Raw genomic sequence first — 19,884 nt, 5'->3', positions numbered from 1 at the left:
ACCCACATGTCTATTTTTATTTCTTCTCTCCTTGTATCATCTTTTATTCCATTTACCACTTTGCCCAGCACAAGGTAGGCAAAAGAATTCGCTCGTGGGCTATTTCATACATTCTTTTCAGTACTAAGTTTGTCCAGTGCAAAATAAGCTAGACATGATGGAACAAAGACGAAGTAGACATTGCCTGTCTACATTGTTTTGTCTTCCTTACGTCCCGTCTATTTTGCGCTGCACAAACTTAGTACCGAAACAAGATATCCATGCGGTATTTACAAATGGCTAACCTCCCTGTCTTTCCCACACGCTTTCTGCTTCTCGCTGGGCACTTTAGTTCACTTAGGTTTGTGCAGCTAAAATTAAACTTAATGCATATGTAGAAGCTGTGCTCAAAGTGGCGATGCTTCCATCTATTGCAATATTTTTTGTGTGTACTGTTTGTTTAAACTGCACATGCCGGTGGATCACACGCAATAGTGTCAGTAAACCAGAAAAAACACGTCGTGACTGCAACATTAGCAATGTTATTCGAAGATAAAAATAGGAGACAAAGAAGCATGTCAAGATTTTTTTTTTTTTTTTTTTTTTTTTGCTTTAGATCCGTACATAGTAGGATCTCAGCTACAAAGGTGAAAGTAGTCAAATCTTCGCTATCAGCACGAGACAAGAAGGATGTACCACCATGAGCATGTTTTGAATACGTATGCGACTATGTACAAAGGCGTAGGAAAGAAAATCAGGTCGACGGTGGCTCTCCTAACTGGTTTCTTAAGATCTATACATATTTGATGTCGAGCTGTAAGTTTTCTTCGACGACAACCGAAGCACTGAAACGATAAAACGCTGCCCGAGACGGGGCAGAGCCAGTCCATTACTTTCGCGCGTGTAGCAGTAAACAACAATGAACCCTCTGTCTCAGGGTTTCAGGTAACTTTTCCAGAAATTGCAGCTCTTCTCGTTAGGCCCTCGCCCGTAAGTATATCTCTTGGGATTGAGTTCCATATAGACTTGGTTCTTTGCGGTGAATTCTGGCCACGGCTTGCTGGCAACATCAGGTACTTTCCTGCATAAGAGCGAAGAAGCGGAATTAGGGGGCGGGAAAAATGTCAGTACGGTACACAGGCAAGCTTCACAGTGTGGAGAGAGAGAGCAATTTCATTTGAAGAAATGCAGAGTGGTAGGCTTGAGCTAGCGTGCTATAGCCTGCTACTCAGCACAGGGGGAGGGGGAAAGGGGACATAACGGCTGGATGAGGGACGATGATGAAACAAGGTCCTTCGTTGAGCCTATTTCTGAAATTTCAATGACATTGGTGACTCCAGCCAAGCTCTGGATGCCGGCTGATATTTATAAATGACATTTTCCGATTTTGTTGATAATCATGAGCATGCTGATCTTGCCTTCGCAGTTGTTCATCCTTCATACTCTGCGCTGCGCAATAAGCGCACGGACGAGAAGGGACGGCATGAGCGCTCGTGTCCTTTGTATTCGTGTCGTTCCGTGCCTTGCCTTTTGGGCACTGTGCATTTATTGCGCAATTCACCTTATGAATCGGTACCAACTCGCCCGGTTTTCAGTTCTTCTAAAGGCCAGCTTGCCGATTACAATGTCCGGCCAGATTGTCGCCATGGGCCGTCTTCCAGTGACATCTCCCTTAACTAAATTATGGGGTTTTACGTGCCAAAACCACTTTCTGATTATGAGGCATGCCGTAGTGGAGGACTCCGGAAGGTTCGACCACCTGGGGCTCTTCAACGTGCACCTAAATCTAAGTACACGGGTGTTCTCGCATTTCGCCCCCATCGAAATGCGGCCGCCGTGGCCGGGATTCGATCCCGCGACCTCGTGCTCAGCTGCCCAACACCATAGCCACTGAGCAACCACGGCGAGTACCTCTCCCTTCTTGCTACGCACGCGTATGGCCGGACTGGGGTCCTGTCAGAGAACATGACACTCCCACCACACCAGGGAAACTTGCAACACTCTGCATTCTGAACATCCGACATAACGCACGCATGGTATATATCTCGAACAGTCAAATACAAAGGAAAGAAGCGACATTGCACGTCGTATATAGCCTTTCAGAAATTTTAGATACGTGAAAGAGGCGATATTAGAGAGTTGTAGATCAGCTGGTTTACGGGCCAGCGGGCGAGCGGAGACGGCATCGCTGCGCCGCACGAATGAAAGAGCGGAGTAAAGCGAAGCGCTTCGCTGCGCCGCCTATCGAACAAGGTTCTTTCCACTTATTGTGAAAAGATCAATACGCTCGCTTCAGGTTCTCGATCGCGGTCATCCACTTCAAATCGTCGCCATACGGCCTCGTTGCTGAAGCCTCTCGCAGGACACGCCGGCCCTCTTCAGTGATGAAACACTTCCGAGGCTTTTTCGCCTGCAGACGAGCTAGCGCCGCGTTTGAAGACGGCGCCGACGACATGCCGCTGTTCGTGCTGATGGTCGCCATGTTTGTTTCGCAAAAACGCTGGTCCACTGCGTGCATTCCACTGGGGAGACGAGACCAGCGAGCGAGCGAGCGGCACGCTGTTTAAACACGCAGGCCGCCCCAACACATGCGCTGTGGCGTTTCCGCTGGTCCGCTGGGCCCGGTAGCCCGTAAGCCTACTGGGCTATAATTCTCGAGTAAATGATTTAGATTCCGGAATTAGCATGGTCGTTTTTGCCTAAGCTGATTAGTTTCGTTTTTAAAAAACTTGTATGGGTTGTGTGGGCTTCGAGAAACTTACATTGCAAAGACAGCGACTTCCATTTTCCGTTCAAACATGGCAGAACCATGAAATAAAACCCACTATAGAGCAGAATTCATGGAAGACAGACCCTGGCTTAGCACTTATAAAAAAGCTATCCATATTTCTAAGCGCACAGTGTAAATAAAATTATGCTTGTAAGACTGTTTCGTGTGCTTGTGACGCACTCTTACAAGCCTCAGAACGCATGCTTTACATGAAGGAACAGCCTTAGTTAAGGTGTAATTGACAAAGTTATGCCCTTGAAAACATCAATTTCTCGCGGGTGCAACTTCAAAATTACGCCCTTCAAGCAGAATAATACGCAATGTAACAAAGAGGCCGTTAACATTCACGGAATAAATATACAGATACTGTGACCTCTTTGCCTTTTCTGTAATTAAGTTATCTATTCCCCGATTAAATACTCACTAGACAAATGAAATCAGAGGCAATAACACTTTTCCACCAAATTTGTCTTCTATAGCCGAGCATGAACTCGTAACAGTAAATATAAGCAATCAACAATTTATTATCAGCCAACAATATTAATGACGCGCACCTAAATATCACTTTGTTATTTTTAATTCTATGATGTGTACCGTCTGTTTCGTTTAAGAAATATGTGTCTGTTGTGATTTACAGGTGCAGAAGCCTTTGTCAGGCCTATAGAGCGCCTTTCGCTTAGTACCTACTTTTTCTATATGTATTCAAGAAAGAAAGATGCTACTACTACTACTACTACTACTACTACTACTACTACTACTACTACTACTACTACTACTACTACTACTACTAACTACTAACTACTACTACTAACTACTACTACTAACCACTACTACTACTACTACTACTACTACTACTACTACTACTACTACTACTACATTATCGCGTCTGACAATTAGCTGCATTTATATAACTTTATCCCACTTCTAGACACGCCGTAGGAGTTGACCAATCGGTGTCTATAGGCAAACTGTGGAGGACACCTGTCAGAACGGTAAGAGCCTGTAGGTTTCGCGTAAATACTTCATCACCTGTAGAAATTTGTGAAAGTTATTGGGCATGCGTTCATGTGCTTTGAAGAACATACAATTGTTAGTTCAGCGTAATCTCAAAATAGCAATTGGCAGAAATAATTCTGTAAGGCCGTCGTCGGTATTACTGCATTGCTTAAATCAATCTTCCATGAAATTTTACACCCTTAGCAGGCGTAACCTGCGAAATATTCCCTTCGTACATCTTCAAAGGCCTTGAGGATGCAATAGGCTCTTTTTTTGCCGAAGTGCCACCCTAGTTTTGAAAACTGCGATGGAAGGCGTGGGTCAAGGTCAGTTTGTACGGCGTTCTAGTCTTAAGGGCGTGCAAATCAGTGACGGCTTCCGCTGCTCCGAAGTTTGCAAATAATGAAGCGTTACTTTCACTTCCGAACAAATAATTGTGTGGATCTAAAGCTCCGCATTCTGCCATGCAGGAACACCTGGCCGCATTTAGCATACAAATAGTTATGAAGCGCTACTATCACTCAACCATCCCTCAATTGAGCTAATATGGCGGTCGGCCATACCGGACTTTGACGGCACATGCTAAACACCGACGAACACCCGCCGCGGCAGCTTAGTGGCTATGATGCGCTGCTCAACTCGAAGTCTTGGATTCGATACCCGCCCCAGCGGCCGGATTTTGATGAAGGCGAAATGAAAAAAAAAAATAGATTTAGGCGCAAGTTAAAGAAACCCAGATGGTCACTATTAATCTGGCGTCCCCCATAGTAGTTTTGACATGTAAACCCCCAGAATGTACTTTAACACGTGCATACAACAGTGTCAACGTTCGTAGCACAAACATATGTACATAAGAAAAGGCTCCCGTCCACAGGCAACGTAATATGTGGTCTTAGACGAGCGCATTGAGACAGTAATTATTCAGCTCTTGAACAAGCGCTGTTGCCGTCCCAATTTGTACAAAATATAATTCCACTATAATAAAATTTTCACGTTCCAATATGCACCGAACTCACTGCGTGTAAACAACTCATGTACGAAACTTTTGGATCAGGCACAATATTTTGCCGCACATCGTCATCAATACATAGCTATTGAAATTAGACATGAATTATATGCCCTCAAAATTTACACCACATAGACTCCTGCAATCTGCGCGCGTGCATGAGTGCGGGCGTCAATGCCTTTGTTCGTGCTGCTCGGCCTAGCTGTTGTGCATTCATGTCGACACCATTGTACAGCAGCACATTCTTATATAATTTCCCTCAGAAAAATTATGATGGGAAATACCGCAACCTTATGCCAATGGGCTTTGCATTAATCTTAAGCGTTCGTTATTGTTTCGTGTAAAAGCGAGGAGGAGGAAGGGATGTCTAGCCCTGCAGAGAAATGCTCGCAATTTCTGCGCCCAAGCATACCCTTGTAACGACCGCAGAGTGCATAAGCGAGGCACAATTTGTGGCTTACGTCCTTCAAATAGAAACGTTCTTTTTGTTTTCATTCTTGAATGCAAATACGTACGCTGGGCCTTACAGACTAAGCTTCTTTGTTTCTTGCCTGATCTTTATAGATACAATGCGGGAAATCTAAATGTTTTACCGTTACTAAATAAAGCAGCAACGTTTCCTCGCTTCAAGCCAGAAAAGGCAGCCAACGCTCACCCGGAATGCTTAGAATAGAATGAGCTTCGGCGTGCGGAAGCAACGTGCGCATTACGGAAAACGGCACTGTTTTGCCTGAGATGAAGCCCAGCGCTCGCTTTCCTATTGCTTTCCTTAAAGGGACAGTAAAGAGAAAATTTATTTATTTTGTTTCTATCACTAAACTACACTTCTAGAATACCGAAACACCACTCTTGCCACGATAAGACGCCTGGTGTGCCAGAAAGAGCGCAACAAGAGACGGGGGATGGCGACACCTCCTTGAAGTTCCCGCACCAGCTCGCTGTGACGTCATGGATTTTGACAGCGTCTTCTATAGGGCTTAGTTATTTCTTCAGCGGTAAAATATCGACAACATTCTGTCTAAGTGCTCTAACTCTTAATGGATCCATCCCGACACTTTGAGATCTCAATTTCGCTGCCACTGTCGCTATATATGTCAGGTGCGCAAGGAAAGCAAGAAACAGAGGAAAAGTAACTGCATTTGACGTTTCTTGCACACACAGGTCTTTTACAGCTTCAGTAAACGCTACCAGAACACTATTTTCCTCGCGACTACGTTGTTGCTCTGTCCATTACAAAGTACAGATCAAGATGTTCTGAATGTCGAAGATGATCGGTACGGAGTGACAGCTTACCCAGTTTTCGCAAAGGTAGTCCAAGTTTCAATCATAAGCTTGGACAACTCCCTCTCCTGGTCAGTGGCAATCGTAGGACTGCTGAAGGGAAGTCCCATCACGAAGAACACCTCGTCTCCGTGTGTCGGCCCCACCCAACCAGGCCACGTGCTGAATGACGGCCGGTGCGTGAAGTAGTAGTAGTGGACCTTGTTGCCCATAGATGCGAAGCTCTCAGCAAAATACTTGGTCGGGCAAATGATGGCGAAGTCTCCTACCGCCTCCGCAGCCTTCTGAAGTGCTTTGATGTTCTCGCGCTCACCAATGTGGCTGAGGTAATAGTGCCGGATGGGAGAGACATTCTTTCGCAGAAGCATTTGTAGACTGTAGGAAACATAGAGGTCCACCTCGTATTTGGTTATCTTGTGGGCCTGCTCGAGATCTAAAGATCTGCCGAAGAGATAGAAGACGAAGTAGCTGCCTTCGTCAAGATTGTTACCGATAAGCAAATCTGCTTTGTGGAACTTCGTCTGCTCCATCATCAAATACGGATCGTCTGGAATTATGTCGTCGCCGAAAACAGGGAAAAACGTCAGTGCGTGCACTCCAAATATCGTGTTCGACATAATGAGAAGTTCCTTGCCATCGATCTTGCGCAAGCATTCAACCATTTCAGCCATGTGTGACTCAATGGTCATATCGTTACTCGCGCAGGACAGTGCTCGAGCCAGCTTCTCCACCTTGTGTGGGCCTTCTCTCGTGTTGTCTGCAATACGGAAGTAAGGGCTGCCGCTCTCCATGATGATCCTCTTGAACAGGCCCTTGCTGAGCGGTGAAACGAGGTGCAGGCCGATAGAGATGGCGCCCGCGCTCTGGCCCACAAGCGTCACGTCGTCGGGATCGCCACCAAAGTTGCGAATGTTCTGCTTGACCCACTTCATGGCCAAGAGCTGGTCGTGAAGACCGGCGTTTCCAGAGGAGTGCAGCGTGCCGCTGTGGAAAAAGCCCATGGGACCGACGCGGTAGTTCATACTGACCATGACAACGTCTCCGCGTGCCACGAATTCCTTACCATCGTACCAGTCCCAGCCGCTGCTTCCGAAGCTGAACGTTCCTCCATAAATATATACTATTACCGTCTTTGGAACACAGCTGCTGGGCCTTCCTAGGACGCACTCCCGCGAAGGCGTCCATACGTTCAAGTAGAGGCAGTCTTCAGTCGAGTTAGCGGTCGCGATCGTCACGTTGCTGTTTATATAAAAGTCCGTTTGCAAACAAGGAAACGGCTTCTTCGTTGCCTGGTAAACGCTGGTCCAGGGCTTGACAGGAACGGGATTACGAAACCTGAGCGGACCCAAAGGTGGTTCGGCGAAAGGTATGCCAACGAACTGGTAGAGACTCTTGTTGGCAGCGTACACCCTTTGACCCTGCACTGGGCCGGAATTGGTCTCAACGATGGGACTTTCCTCCGTCGAGATAGGTTGTGAAGTTGTCGTCGAAACGGGCTGCATATGGTCCGGCGGCACGACCAGTGACAGCTGATCCTTACCCGTGGACGCCGGCTGGGCTGTGGTTGGCGCGCCGCCTTCAAGAGGACTAGTCACGTTGAATGGCTGCGGGAGGTAGATTTTCTCGTCGGTGTCCTGTATGGGGTCACCTGGCTGGAATATGTAGCATCTCCCGTGAGCAGTTCGAAGCGCATATCCGTATAGGAGCAGAACTACGACTCTTGAATACATTATTCCTCCTTTATTTAGAACAGCTTCTGAAAGAGAAAGATACAAATGCACATTGACATTAGGCATCTGGCTAGCGCAGTAATGACGAGATGAATCGCGGGAGGAGTGAGCCTTTGTTCACTTTATCCGGCTTTCCACAACTATAAGAAACACGGAATAGCCGAGTAGCTGGCAGGGTCAATAACAAAACCACGAAGTAAAGGAAACATTTTTTTAGGTGATCTTACAATACAGAGAGCAAGTTAAGGGCCTCTTTTTTGGGGGTAATTGTTAATTGCATGAGAAGCTTTCTAATTGCCTATGTAGGGTGTCCAGCTATGCAAGCTGACCAAGTCATTTACCTTGGGCTTGTTTAAAGCACTTGAGGAACTGAAAAGTTCTATAGCTCATCTGTATCCTACACAAAACCCTGGACACCCAAAATTTGGTAGCTTATGCTTGTTGGCGGTTTTAAAGTAAGTGTGCATGGTAGCGCTTTTACGGCGCTGCACTGAACCGGCGAGCTTTAGCACATAAATCAATTTTAGCACGTGGTTAAGGTTGACTAACAATAAAATACAAAGGTTAAACCCAATTATATGTTCTGACAAATCACAGAGAACTAAAAAGAAGCCGTGACCACGTTCAGTGTGGCGCGAAGGTTGCAGGGTGAAGGAGGACGTTCGTGACTGCCGCCACAGAAGAAGGAAAGTATGCACGGGTATAGAGTTTCACGTGTAGAATAAAAAAAGCACTACGTGCGGTATTCCTGCCGTTCTCCTTTCGCTATCGTTTCGCCCTATGGCAATAATAAAAAAATACAGCACTGCATACGCTAACAGTGCATGTAATTCCGCATAGCACGATAAGTGCGGTAGCTTATACCACATTATACGGTTTATACCTTGCCTTCCTGTGCGAAACAGCAACTGCGTTACTGCGTGGTGCGGAAAAACAAAGCGATCCGTGTTTAACTAACATGACATTCACCATATACGTATTCAGTAGACGCCGTAATCTACCCAGTAATGAAGTGCCTGCTGAGGTTTAAGTCCCACCAGTTTTCTCATATTGTAGGAGCACCTACTACTATCAATATAAACAGAACTAAGTAAGTACATGCGCTTGAGAAGAGCATAAGCGGACGTTGCCTCTGAACCAAGAACCAAGATTTAAACAAGAAAGCATGGAATATTATCACGCGTACATTGTTTTATTTTTTTATGGAGACTGTTTTCCACCGAATCGTCACTGATATTAATTAGTCGATCGGCGGAAGGAGTGCTCACTGTATCCAAAAATTATTTAATGCTCTAGCAAATTCTTTCTGGTCTAATCAGGCTGAGCGCGTGACACGAATGCTGTTGTACGTTACAGAATGTAAGTGAGCTCGAGAGATTATCCTGGACTGTACTGTGTTTCACTTCTATATAGCGGCCAGTAAGGGATTAGATTCGTGACTCGTAGCTGCGGCACGGTCTCGTTCTTCCCCGTCCCTACAATGTGATAATATCATCTCCAGGTATAAACTACTCTGCTCCAGCAGAAGGGATATCCTGAGACCGGCGACTAAAGTCTTTTGAAAGTGAAAGCTGGCTAAAACTGACGGACTTTCTTGTTCTCTAACTGTCTACAAGTTATCCTTGCGCTATCTAGATTCACAATGTGCTCAAACGCACGTGTTTGCCAACAGGAAAAACTTTGTACGAATCGTGACCGTGAAGTCACGCGTGCTGTAGTCGCAATACGTTATACGTATTCCCAGTGAGCCGCGTTTACGACTCGTCCATATGAGCATCTATCCGCATTAATAAGTTCCACTGCTCAAAATGTACTGCAACAGTTCAAATCACAGAACACGCGAAGGACGGCACCCACACTTGAGCCTCATCGCAGCGGTCGCTCACCTTCGATTGAGCCGACTTGTCCTCACGTCATCCACAGTACCGCGTTCCTCGTGCGGCAACCAGCGCTTGATAACCGCGTGCCCGGCGTGCAGCTGCTCAGACCTCTTGGTGGGACGACGACGATGTTGTCGTCCGCCGATGTTGTCGCGCTGTGGTCACCGGACTCAGAGGGCGCCGCGCCGACGTCTGGCGAATTGACTTTCGCCCGGGCGTCGGCGATTTAGGTCGCGCACTATTTAGAGTCCATCGGCGCTCGCCCGCTGGCCCAGCAGCAGTCTTCCTGGTGGGAGGAGGTGAAGAGGCTGCTCAGCCGGGCAATGATCCCTCGCCACACACTCCGTCGCCTGGTCCATGCAGCGTGCAATGCGAGCAGCCACCGCCTTCTTTGACTTAGAGACTCTCCGAGGAAGGCCGGCCAGCCTTTTCCCAGTTCACTGCATGTACCCCCTTCGACCTTCCCCTGCGTACTCTCAAGCGTACTGGAAGCACCTGAACTACAGCAGCTGCTGGCCCCCGGTGGGGGAAATGCGAAGCACCGCTTCGCTGGTATTCGTGTTCGCTGTTTGCACTGTGTGTGTGCGTGTGTGCGTGTGTGCGCCCGCCTATGTGTGCGGGTACACATTCGCGTACTTGTCCAAGGATCATCACGATAAAAACTAAGAAGCTAACACAGGTCATCCCTAGCGAACGAAGTGCGCCCCTGCAACAAAAGCTCAGCGGTGTCCTAGAGCGAATGACATATAAGACACTACAGCTTTGCAGTTGTGCATTTTATTGCTCCCTCTCTGGAAACCACTGGCGCATGGCGTTGCGCTTTATTTAGCCTGTTACGGTAGATTCTCTTCTGTATCCAAGAACCCAGAGCGTTTGCACGTCGCACCAAGTCAAACACCTGGCTTGCATTAATGCCAATCCATTAGAAAGCACACGCGCGCACATTCAGTTGCGTCTGTAATGGAAATTCGCACTTCTTGATATGTCATTTCATATTTCACTTGTTGTCCTGACACGAACTGAAATGATGGAGGTAGTATTACCGCAGACACTCAGCGGCACCGCGTGCTTTGCGGAGACTACGTGTTGATATATGCGGCTGATGTTATATTAATTTTTTGTAAGTATACATAATTAATTTCACGTCTACGTGTTTTTACTTGTACGCGGACACCAAATTGGGGGTCATCATCGCTGGAATACGTGTACGCGTGTCTATCGACGATGCCTTTTCCTTTTCTAAAATCGATATATATTTCGATGTGTCGCCGAATAACATGTAAAAGTGCTGCGATTATTGGTGAAAGGAGAATTTCATAGTTAGTTTGTACACCGTCTTCTTCTTAGAGGGAAAATCTGTCAAGTACGTACTTCGGTTCTCACTGTATATGGTAACTACAAGAGCAATTTGGAGGCGCCGAAGATGGGATGGGGACAACAATAACAGCAGCAGCAGCCGAAATTAAATGAGGAAGCGTGCTACTCCACAGGTACCGTTAGTTCTTGAGGTGCACGCCCAACGTTTACCGCTCGCTGTGCTCACATCAATTCGTTTTCTGAGTTGGGCGTAAGAACCAATTTATTCGTGTGTCCGTCCGTATGCATGCAGAAATACTCTACGTGATTTCAATGGATGTTCCTTTTGTTCAATACTGCGTGGGGACGCTGCCGTGCACATTAAGCGTGCCATATAAAGCAGCACGAACTCAATTGCATTTCACGAACTATTAGCAGTGTGGACAAAGCTATAAGCGGGATGGCTACCTTTTGTTACAACATACATGCGTTTCGTTAACTCAGTCTGAAAATTCAGTCGGACTAATAAGGCCATAAAGGCGATCATTTTTCTATCAGAATATTCTCCTTTTTACAGTAGATATTTCTCATTTGTACATGTATATTTCTCTATTTCAGCCAACTCTATGGAGCAATACTACAGGCTTACAGTGTTCCTTCTTCAAGGTTGGTGCTTTTAAAAGAGCGAGAGAGAGAAGGGGGGAGTCATAAAAGAAGGCAGGCAGGTTAACCAGGCTGAACCCGGTAGGCTACTCTGCACTGGGGGAGAGGGGAAAGGGGATTGAAAGAGGAGAATCAAGAAAGAAGTTCAGAGTTTGCGCTGTTACAAACACACGCGTTTTATTGCTGAGTCATGTGGTCATACAGACTGATGCAGTTCAAGAAACGCAACAGCGCCTTTGTGGCCTTGCACATAGCAGACGCACTAGGCCACGGGCCCAAGATCTTCTCCTCTGTGAAAGGCCAGTAGTCTAAGTGCACTCCTCATATCTCGGTGCTTTTGAGGTTAAGTAACTGACTTTAGGGATTAGCTGAGGACTTCGCACATTTTAAGCCATTTTTCTGTAACAACCGAGAAGTGGTAAACTTACCTTTATATATATATATATATATACCCACACACATAGCACAAGGCTAACGCATTTCTGCCATTGTTCACAGGAGCGCAAAGGTGAAACTAAAGAAAATGACGCACAAAGGTGGAAAGAGTCACGGCAAGAATCATACAATCTCAAGCAGTCTCGAGGCAACGGGCTAATAAGTGTCATCACTATTGAACGTCGTGTGATCTCCATATAGCTCGAACCTGTCGGAACGAAACGGGAGGAGACGGAAGGTGGCTACAGAGCCCTTGCAACTTCCTAGCTGCTGTTTTACACTGGCTCCGACACCGCATATTTTACCGCCGTTCCCTTGCATTTCCTTATAGGAGCTGCAATCGCTGCCACTTCTTCCTCGAGAGTGGTCTTGACACTCGGCCACGCGACATGTGCCAGTAGAGGCAGTTTCGGCAACGCTGGCGCACCGACGGTTGAGAGGCTATGTTTGACCCCATATCACACGGAAGATGGTGTGCATGGCCGATGGAAATCGGCCGCGTAGGTACAAGACAACACTGAGTCAGCTGGCCATCGTTAGGGAACCTCACGCAGGGCCTCCAGCCTTAGAGAGAGGAAGACCGTCCGTCCCGCTTCGCTCCGGCGGCGATAACGGAGCCGGAACGAAAGCCGCTCAATTGCGCCGACCACGTCCGATGGTTAACCGTCGTTTTTACGGTTCGTGACGTGTTCCCGTTATTTCCTTCTTCTACAGTGACTGCAAATATTTTTTGTTGCTTCCCGTCAAGAGTAGGGCACGTCCGCGGCATCTTCTTGAATGACCCAAAAGCAGTTTCTTGCGGGACGCGGTTTGTCTGGGACGGGACCGGCCTTGCAGTCATGCCATCGTTACGGCCATAGGTCACTGTCCAAACAGATGGTCGTTAAGCTCACCGGGCCGACGCTTCCACCAGACGACCGACAATGTAGAAATTGAGCGGCGCGCATAGAGGCGACGTCGGTTCCTTCAGACGTCCGTGTCAACCACACTTTGGAAGGACCGCGCTCTCGTTGAGACACGGCAGAAATGTCCTCCGACAGACTGCGTATGTCTGCACGAGATGGCGCTTATTCTTTACTTTTATTGTGCGTTTAACAGCTACACTGTCTTCCTGCACAAGTGATCACACTTCAAGATCGATACGCTTATTGTAGTGAGTTGGAGCGTTGGCAATAAAAAAAGAAATCAGGCCCGTTGTTGCCGAAATTCTAGACGCTACGAAGTCATCTCCTGTGCATTTCTTCCTTTGAGTTCGGCACGCCCAATGACGTGGCAATTTATTGTGTTATTATAAAAATGTTCAATTTAGCAAAGCAGCGCCAGCCACCGTCTGACAAAATTGACCAGCCCTAACTACCATGGTAGTATTTGCGGCCTTCAAACCAAGAACACCGCTGCGTCCCCATTCGTCTGTCAAGGACACACACTGTGAGACAGCTTCGCATTCTAGCCCGCACACTCTCATTAGCTGTATGCAATACCACACGTAGAAGGCGCAGCAAACTACACAGACTAAACCCTTCGCTGCAACTCGGACCTCCGGCAGGACTGTACCGACATAAAAGCGTCTCTTCTGTGTCAGTTGTGGTTGGAAGTCGCCTTCATAAAAGCTTATTCAGCACTAATTGGAATGACTGACAGTCCTGCATGTGATGCCTGCGGCTGCGAGAACATTGACCACCTATTGCGCCACTATCCTCATTTTGAAGCACAAACACAATCTATGTCTAACGCATCCAGAAAACTAGAAGATCGTCCTCTAAGAGAACAGACAATGCTAGAACACTATCCCCACCGATCATTTGCTCAGAAGGCAATGAAGTCACTTTTGTGCTTCTTGATAACGTCTGAATTGGGTGAGCCCCTTTGACTCCGTAGTGCTGTCCGTACAAGTCTGTCTCTCTCACTCTGTCTCTCTCTTCTTTCTATTCACCTTCTCCCTTCCCGCAGCATAGGGTAGCCGACCGGACTCTTGACTGGTTAACATCCCTGCTTCCTTTTTCTCCCTTTCTCTATTTCTCTCTCTCTCTCTCTTCAGTGGTGCTTGATTGTGAAGTGTGGCCAGATTAACTTTTACAGTTCACGCATTACAGCTTGTGTGCCCTCACGGTGTCGGCGCCTGGTTGTCAGAGTAATTTTTCGACCGTGTAATTAATGTTTGCTCACAATGCAAAAGTTCTTTCTAATGTCAGTGAGGGTAGTGAGAGTACATCTGTTCTGCGTAATAAAACAATATATCACAACATTCACCTGTACATATAGGAAGGAAGGAAGGGAAATGTAGAGAAGGAAAGGCAGGGAGGTTAACCAGTTTAGCGTAACCGGCTTGCTACCCTACACATGGGAGAGGGATGGGGGCGATGAAAGATGGGGAAGGGGGAGAGGGAGAGAGAGAGCACATATCACAGCACACAAACATCGTCCGGTAGAGTCCATCAATCTGGCATTGTACGTGATAACACTGTCAGAGCCGCTTGTCCAATCCCGTCTCTTTCAAAAACTGAAGTAGTCCCTTCGTCGCCTTCACCTGCGATGTCTTCTGTCGGCGGCATGTGAAAATCGTGTCGAGGGACAATGGTCTAGTGTCAAGGTGCGCGAGAACGGATGCCAGGGACTGTCGCTGAACATTATATTCAGGACAGTCGCACAGAATGTGTTGCAGCGTCTCCTCGCAAAGACAGGCATTGCAGAGAGCGTTGTCGGCCATTCCAATGCGGAATGAGTAAGATTTCGTGAAAGCCACCCCTAACCATAAGCGATAAAGCAGAGTCGCCTCGCTTCGGCGGAGTCCAGTTGGCATATAGAGATGCATCAAAGAGGGCAGGTGGTATTGACGGTTGCTCTGGTTGGTCTGGCTGTTTGGTGTGCACCATGAAGAGAGCGCCATCTCCTGTGCAAGCACTCGAAGTCTGCTAGCTGCGTCGGATCGTGAAAGCGGTATGGCCTCTTCTTGTGCGTCTTCAAGAGCTGCCCGAGCGGCATTATCGGCGTCTTCGTTTCCAGTGACGCCGCAGTGACTTGGCAGCCACTGAAACGTCACGTGGTGTCCTTTCTCCTGTGATGTATGGAGTAGGCATCTAATATCGAATACGAGCTGTTCGAATGGCCCGCGACGCAGAGCTGATAGTACAGATTGTAGGGCTGCCTTTGAGTCGCTGAAGATGGACCATTGTCGAGGTGGCTCCCGACTGACGAAACGGAGTGCAGCGCGAAGAGCAGCTAGTTCAGCAGATGTCGACGTTGTCGGGTGGTCAGTCCTGAAGCTGATGGTAATAGCTTTTGCTGGGACAACCACAGCACCGGACGAACACTGGGTGTTTGTGGAACCATCAGTATAAATGTGTTCACTGTCCGCGTACCTCTCGTGCAGAAGAAGCAGAGACAGTTGTTTGAGGACAGGCGACGACAGTTCAGACTTTTTTCCGATTCCTGGTACACTGAGATGTACTGTGGGGCTGATAAGACACCAAGGGGGTATCGATGGTTTAGATGCAGCGGTGAAGCCCGAGGGAAGTTTGTCGTTGTACTTGTTGATAGTTTTAGAGAATGATGATTGGTGCCTGTCTGAAGGTAGTGCTGCAAGGTGGTGATAGGGGGCACGTGCAAAATGTCTGATGTGCGTTCTCAGGGCTTCCACCGTAATGTGAGTTCGCATTGGATGGTCCCGAGCAATCGCAAGAGTCGCCTCTGTTGACGTACATCTGGGCAAACCAAGGCAGACTCTGAGTGCTTGAGCTTGTACTGCCTGCAGAACACGAATATTTGTCTTGCAGGTGTTGTTCAGTACAGGTAGACTGTATCTTAAAAAACCGAGAAAGAGAGCTCTGTAGAGTTTAAGCATTGCGTCTACTGACATCCCCCACGTCTTCCCTGTCAAGTATTTGAACAACTGGGAAGTAGCTGTCAGGCGCCGTTTCATGTAGGCCACGTGTGGGCTCCAACAGAGGTCTCGGTCAATAATGACGCCAAGGAATCTGTGGTTTCGGACATAGGAAATGGTCCGCCCATTGATTGAGATGACATAAGGCGTCATCGGTTTCCGAGTAAATGCGACTAGTGCGCATTTTTCAGGTGAAATGCTGAGACCCTGTTTACACAAGTAGTTCGCTGTCAAAGTGGCCGCTCTTTGAAGTCGCGCACGTATCTGAGGACGTGTGACTGCCGAAGTCCAGACACAGATGTCGTCAGCGTATGTTGAAATCTTGATGGTAGTTGGCAAGCATTCAGCAAGTCCAACAAGAGCGAGGTTGAATAGCGTCGGGCTGAGAGCACCGCCTTGAGGAACGCCCCTGCTGGTATAGCGTCGCGTAGTTGGGCCATCGTCAGTTAACACATAGAATGATCTTGCAGACAGGTAACTTGCAATCCACAAGAAAACTCGACCACCTAGGCCAACCGTCGCAAGAGCGTCGAGAATGGCCTCATGTAATACGTTATCATATGCCCCTTTCACATCTAAGAATAAAGCTGCAGATAAACGCTTACGGGACCTTTCGTGCTGGACATATGAAACGAGATCAACTACACTGTCGATGGAAGAGCGGTCACGTCGGAAACCAGCCATGGAAAGCGGATAAATCTTGTAAAATTCAAGGTACCATTCCAGGCGGCCAAGGATCATCCGTTCCATTATCTTTCCTACACAGCTGGCCAGTGCTATTGGGCGGTAAGAGGTGAGTTCTAATGGGGATTTTCCCTGCTTTAAGAGTGGCACCAGGCGGCTTACTTTCCATTCGTCAGGAACATTTCCCTCCTGCCATGAGGAGTTGTAAAGGCTCAACAATTCTATCCGTGCGGACTCTCCGAGATAGCACAAGGCCCGGTATGATATACCATCTGGACCCGGAGATGATGAGCGCCTGCAGAGAGCTAGTGCCGCTTCGAGCTCCTCCATTGTAAAAGGAAGGTCCATGCGGCAATCACGGGAATGGGGGACGTCAGCTCGGGCTGGAGGATCTGGACGAGTCGCTTGGTCTGCGATCCGCGCACAAAAGTCTTCTGCGACATCGATGTCTTGCCGCCCTTGGAAAAGCGCTAGCGCCTTGAATGGAAAACGCCGTTCCGGAAGGCAACGCAGACCTTGCACCGTTTTCCAAATGTGAGACAGTGGCTTGCGAGGGTCGAGTGTCTGGCAAAACGTTGCCCACCGTTCCGACGCTAATCTATCCATACGACGCTGAATCTTCTTTTGCATCCTCCTGGCTGCCCTAAGGTCATGGATTGATTTTGTACGTCGATATCGACGTTCCGCCCGGCGACGAAGCGCTCGAAGTCGCTCTAATTCTATGTCGAAGTCGTTTCGCGTGGAAGAGATCGTCATCATGCGAGTGGCGTTTTGCATCGTCATTTTAATCGTTTGCTCTAACCCAGAGGGTAGGCCCTCGCGGCAGGCATCTTCCATCTCAGATTTGAAGTTGGCCCATTGAATCGTCCGAATGGTATTCCGTGAGCCTGATGTAGACGACAAGCCTTTGATGTTCAGATAGGTGGGAATGTGGTCACTCCCATGTGTCTCAATGTCTGGAAACCACTTCACACATCTGGCGAGAGAGTTGGAGACGAAAGCAAGGTCGAGGCAGCTGCCGTATGTCACGCCTCGAAGAAAGGTGGGGCTACCATCGTTCAGGAGAGTAAGGCCATAGTTGTGGGCGATACTTGCCAATCTTCGTCCTCTTGCATTTGTCCTTGTACTTCCCCATGCTGGATGGTGCGCATTGAAATCTCCTATGATGACCCATGGGGCGGGACAAACACTCAAGATATCCTCAAATCTTTTGGTATCGAAATTGCTGGAAGGCGATATATACACGCCTATGAGAGTAAACAAGAGTTTGTTCTTTTTAACTGTGATGCATATATATTGATTGTCGTCGTGGGGCGCAATTGGTTGCAAAACATAGGTGAGTTCACGACGAACAAAAACGACGATTTTGCTGCATGCACCGTTTGTTGATGACATGATAAACTCGTATCCTGACAGTCTTATTGGTTTCGACAAGTTGGGCTCACAAATGACGATGAGTGGAAACCCATTGGTGTAGACAAACTGACGAAAATCTGAAATTCGTGATTTTAGCCCTCTGGCGTTCCACTGGATGACGGACGCTGCTTTGACTTCTTTCCGGAAGGATGGGGTATGAGTAGCCATCTTTCTAGTTGAGGGATGCAAGCACTGGGCTTAAGGCGTCCAACACTTTAAGTGCGCTTCGAGCAGATGGTGTCCTCATGTCCACTAAAAGCGCTCGAATGGCCTCCATGAGAGAACGTAGCACCGAGATGACTTGACGGTCTGTTTTGGGTGAATCATCCATGGCCGGAGAAGGATCAGGTGGGGCCCCGACCTTCTGAGGTTCTTTCGCAAGGGAGCGGCTCGGTAGCGTAGGCCATTCCTCTAAAGATAGAGTCTTTTCTGCTTCCTTCGTGGAAGTGGTGGGCCCTTTCGCGGCGCGGCTAACTGGCACCGCAGAGGAGTGGGTACTGTCACCTCGCGCATGCGTCTTCTTCGAAGACGTATGATGGTGCCGACGTCGACGCCGACGCCGGACTACTTTGGCTGCCTCCCTGTGGGCCGAATTGTCTCTGGCCATTTGCTTGAGAACCGCGCGTTCCCTCTTGATGCGGGGACAGTCTTTCGACGAGGCCGCGTGAGGGCCGCTACAGTTGGCACACTTCAGGACCGTGGCACCGCAGGTCTGTTCTGCATGAGGTTCAGCGCAACGGGGACACAGTAGCGAGTTGGGACACACGCCCTTGACGTGTCCTAGCCTGAAACACTGATGGCATTGAAGCGGCTTCTGGATGAATGGTCGAACCGGATGTCGAAAATGTCCGACTTTAACGTGGGATGGGATACAATCCCCCTTGAATATTACTTTTACGCAGCGCGTATTCCCAAGGCGGCGCACTTGCGTAATGATCGTGCCTTCGTATGCCGGCTTGATGAGGCTAGGTAAGTCATCATTAGGAATGGCTATGTCGATGTCGTAAATCACACCGGCTATGGATGTGTCGTCGATCGGGATAAAGGGGCGCATTTTGATTCCGCCTAGCTCCGTGATCGCTTGAAGTTTTCCAAGCGCAGTCGCGTTGTACACATCTATGGCGAGTATATTCTTGCGTGGATTTATTCTTATATCTTTAATTTGATCCGGCACCGCACGTTCCAGAAAAATGGATAGGGCTTGCCTGTTCAGCAATCGTAGGTTGCTTGATGGCTCTTCCGGCATATAGATGATGACGTGTGGCCAGCGCGCAGGCCTTGACTTCATAGTCGTTGTGCTCGCAGGAGTTGACGGCGCTGTGTTGACGATTTTTCTTCTCGCCCTCTTACTCCGGACGGGTATGAAGCCGTCGTCGGATGAGTCGTCCGACATGGAGTACAGCTCGGTGTCTTCGGTGTCACTGGGGGAGCCAACTCGCTTCCTTGCGGTTGACGGCTGTGATGACGTCTGGCCAGGCGGGCCTCTAGCATGCTCCGCGTCCATGGCTGCAAGACGGGGAGGCGAGGCACCTCGAAAGCCGAAGATTTTACCAAAAATTCACAGAGCACAGAAACAAGTGTTCTGCCAAGAAGACACTTCGTCGTCTTTCGCTCCACCTGTACATATAAATTTGGCTTATAAGTAAGTATCTCTGAAACACATTGAGCTGTCAGTAAAAGACCGCATGTTTATCAACAGCTTGTTTCATTATTTATTTATTTATTTATTTATTTATTTATTTATTTATTTATTTATTTATTTTGGGCTTTCCCTTTCTTGGGCATCTGATCATGTGTCATTGTGACACAAAGGGTATAGAATGCTTAAATATATTTAGGTATACGTTGTATTTTTTCTGTGTCTACAC

General features: G+C 48.0%; 1 protein-coding gene across 1 annotated transcript; it reads right to left on the bottom strand.

The window, feature by feature from the left end:
- Positions 1-501: 501 nt before the first annotated feature.
- On the bottom strand, positions 502-9,926 carry LOC126532451 (acetylcholinesterase-1-like). Its single transcript, XM_050180137.3, has 3 exons — positions 9,649-9,926; positions 6,045-7,788; positions 502-1,060 (listed from the first exon to the last, which is right to left on the bottom strand). The coding sequence occupies exons 2-3, from the start codon at positions 7,760-7,762 to the stop codon at positions 913-915; spliced, it is 1,866 nt and encodes a 621-aa protein (XP_050036094.2). The 5' UTR covers positions 7,763-7,788; positions 9,649-9,926; the 3' UTR covers positions 502-912.
- Positions 9,927-19,884: the final 9,958 nt, after the last annotated feature.

Source organism: Dermacentor andersoni, chromosome 5 (genome assembly GCF_023375885.2).
Source record: "Dermacentor andersoni chromosome 5, qqDerAnde1_hic_scaffold, whole genome shotgun sequence".
In the NCBI taxonomy this organism is placed as follows: Eukaryota; Metazoa; Arthropoda; class Arachnida; order Ixodida; family Ixodidae; genus Dermacentor; species Dermacentor andersoni.
This window is presented reverse-complemented; position numbering and strand designations above follow the sequence as displayed.

Bases quoted from the DNA above. Each gene is read 5' to 3' on its own strand.
- LOC126532451 (XM_050180137.3), bottom strand. From the start codon at position 7,762: ATGTATTCAAGAGTCGTAGTTCTGCTCCTATACGGATATGCGCTTCGA. The intron at 1,061-6,044 runs GTAAGCTGTCAC...GCTCTTATGCAG, and splicing joins ACTACCTTTGCGAAAACTGG to GAAAGTACCTGATGTTGCCA.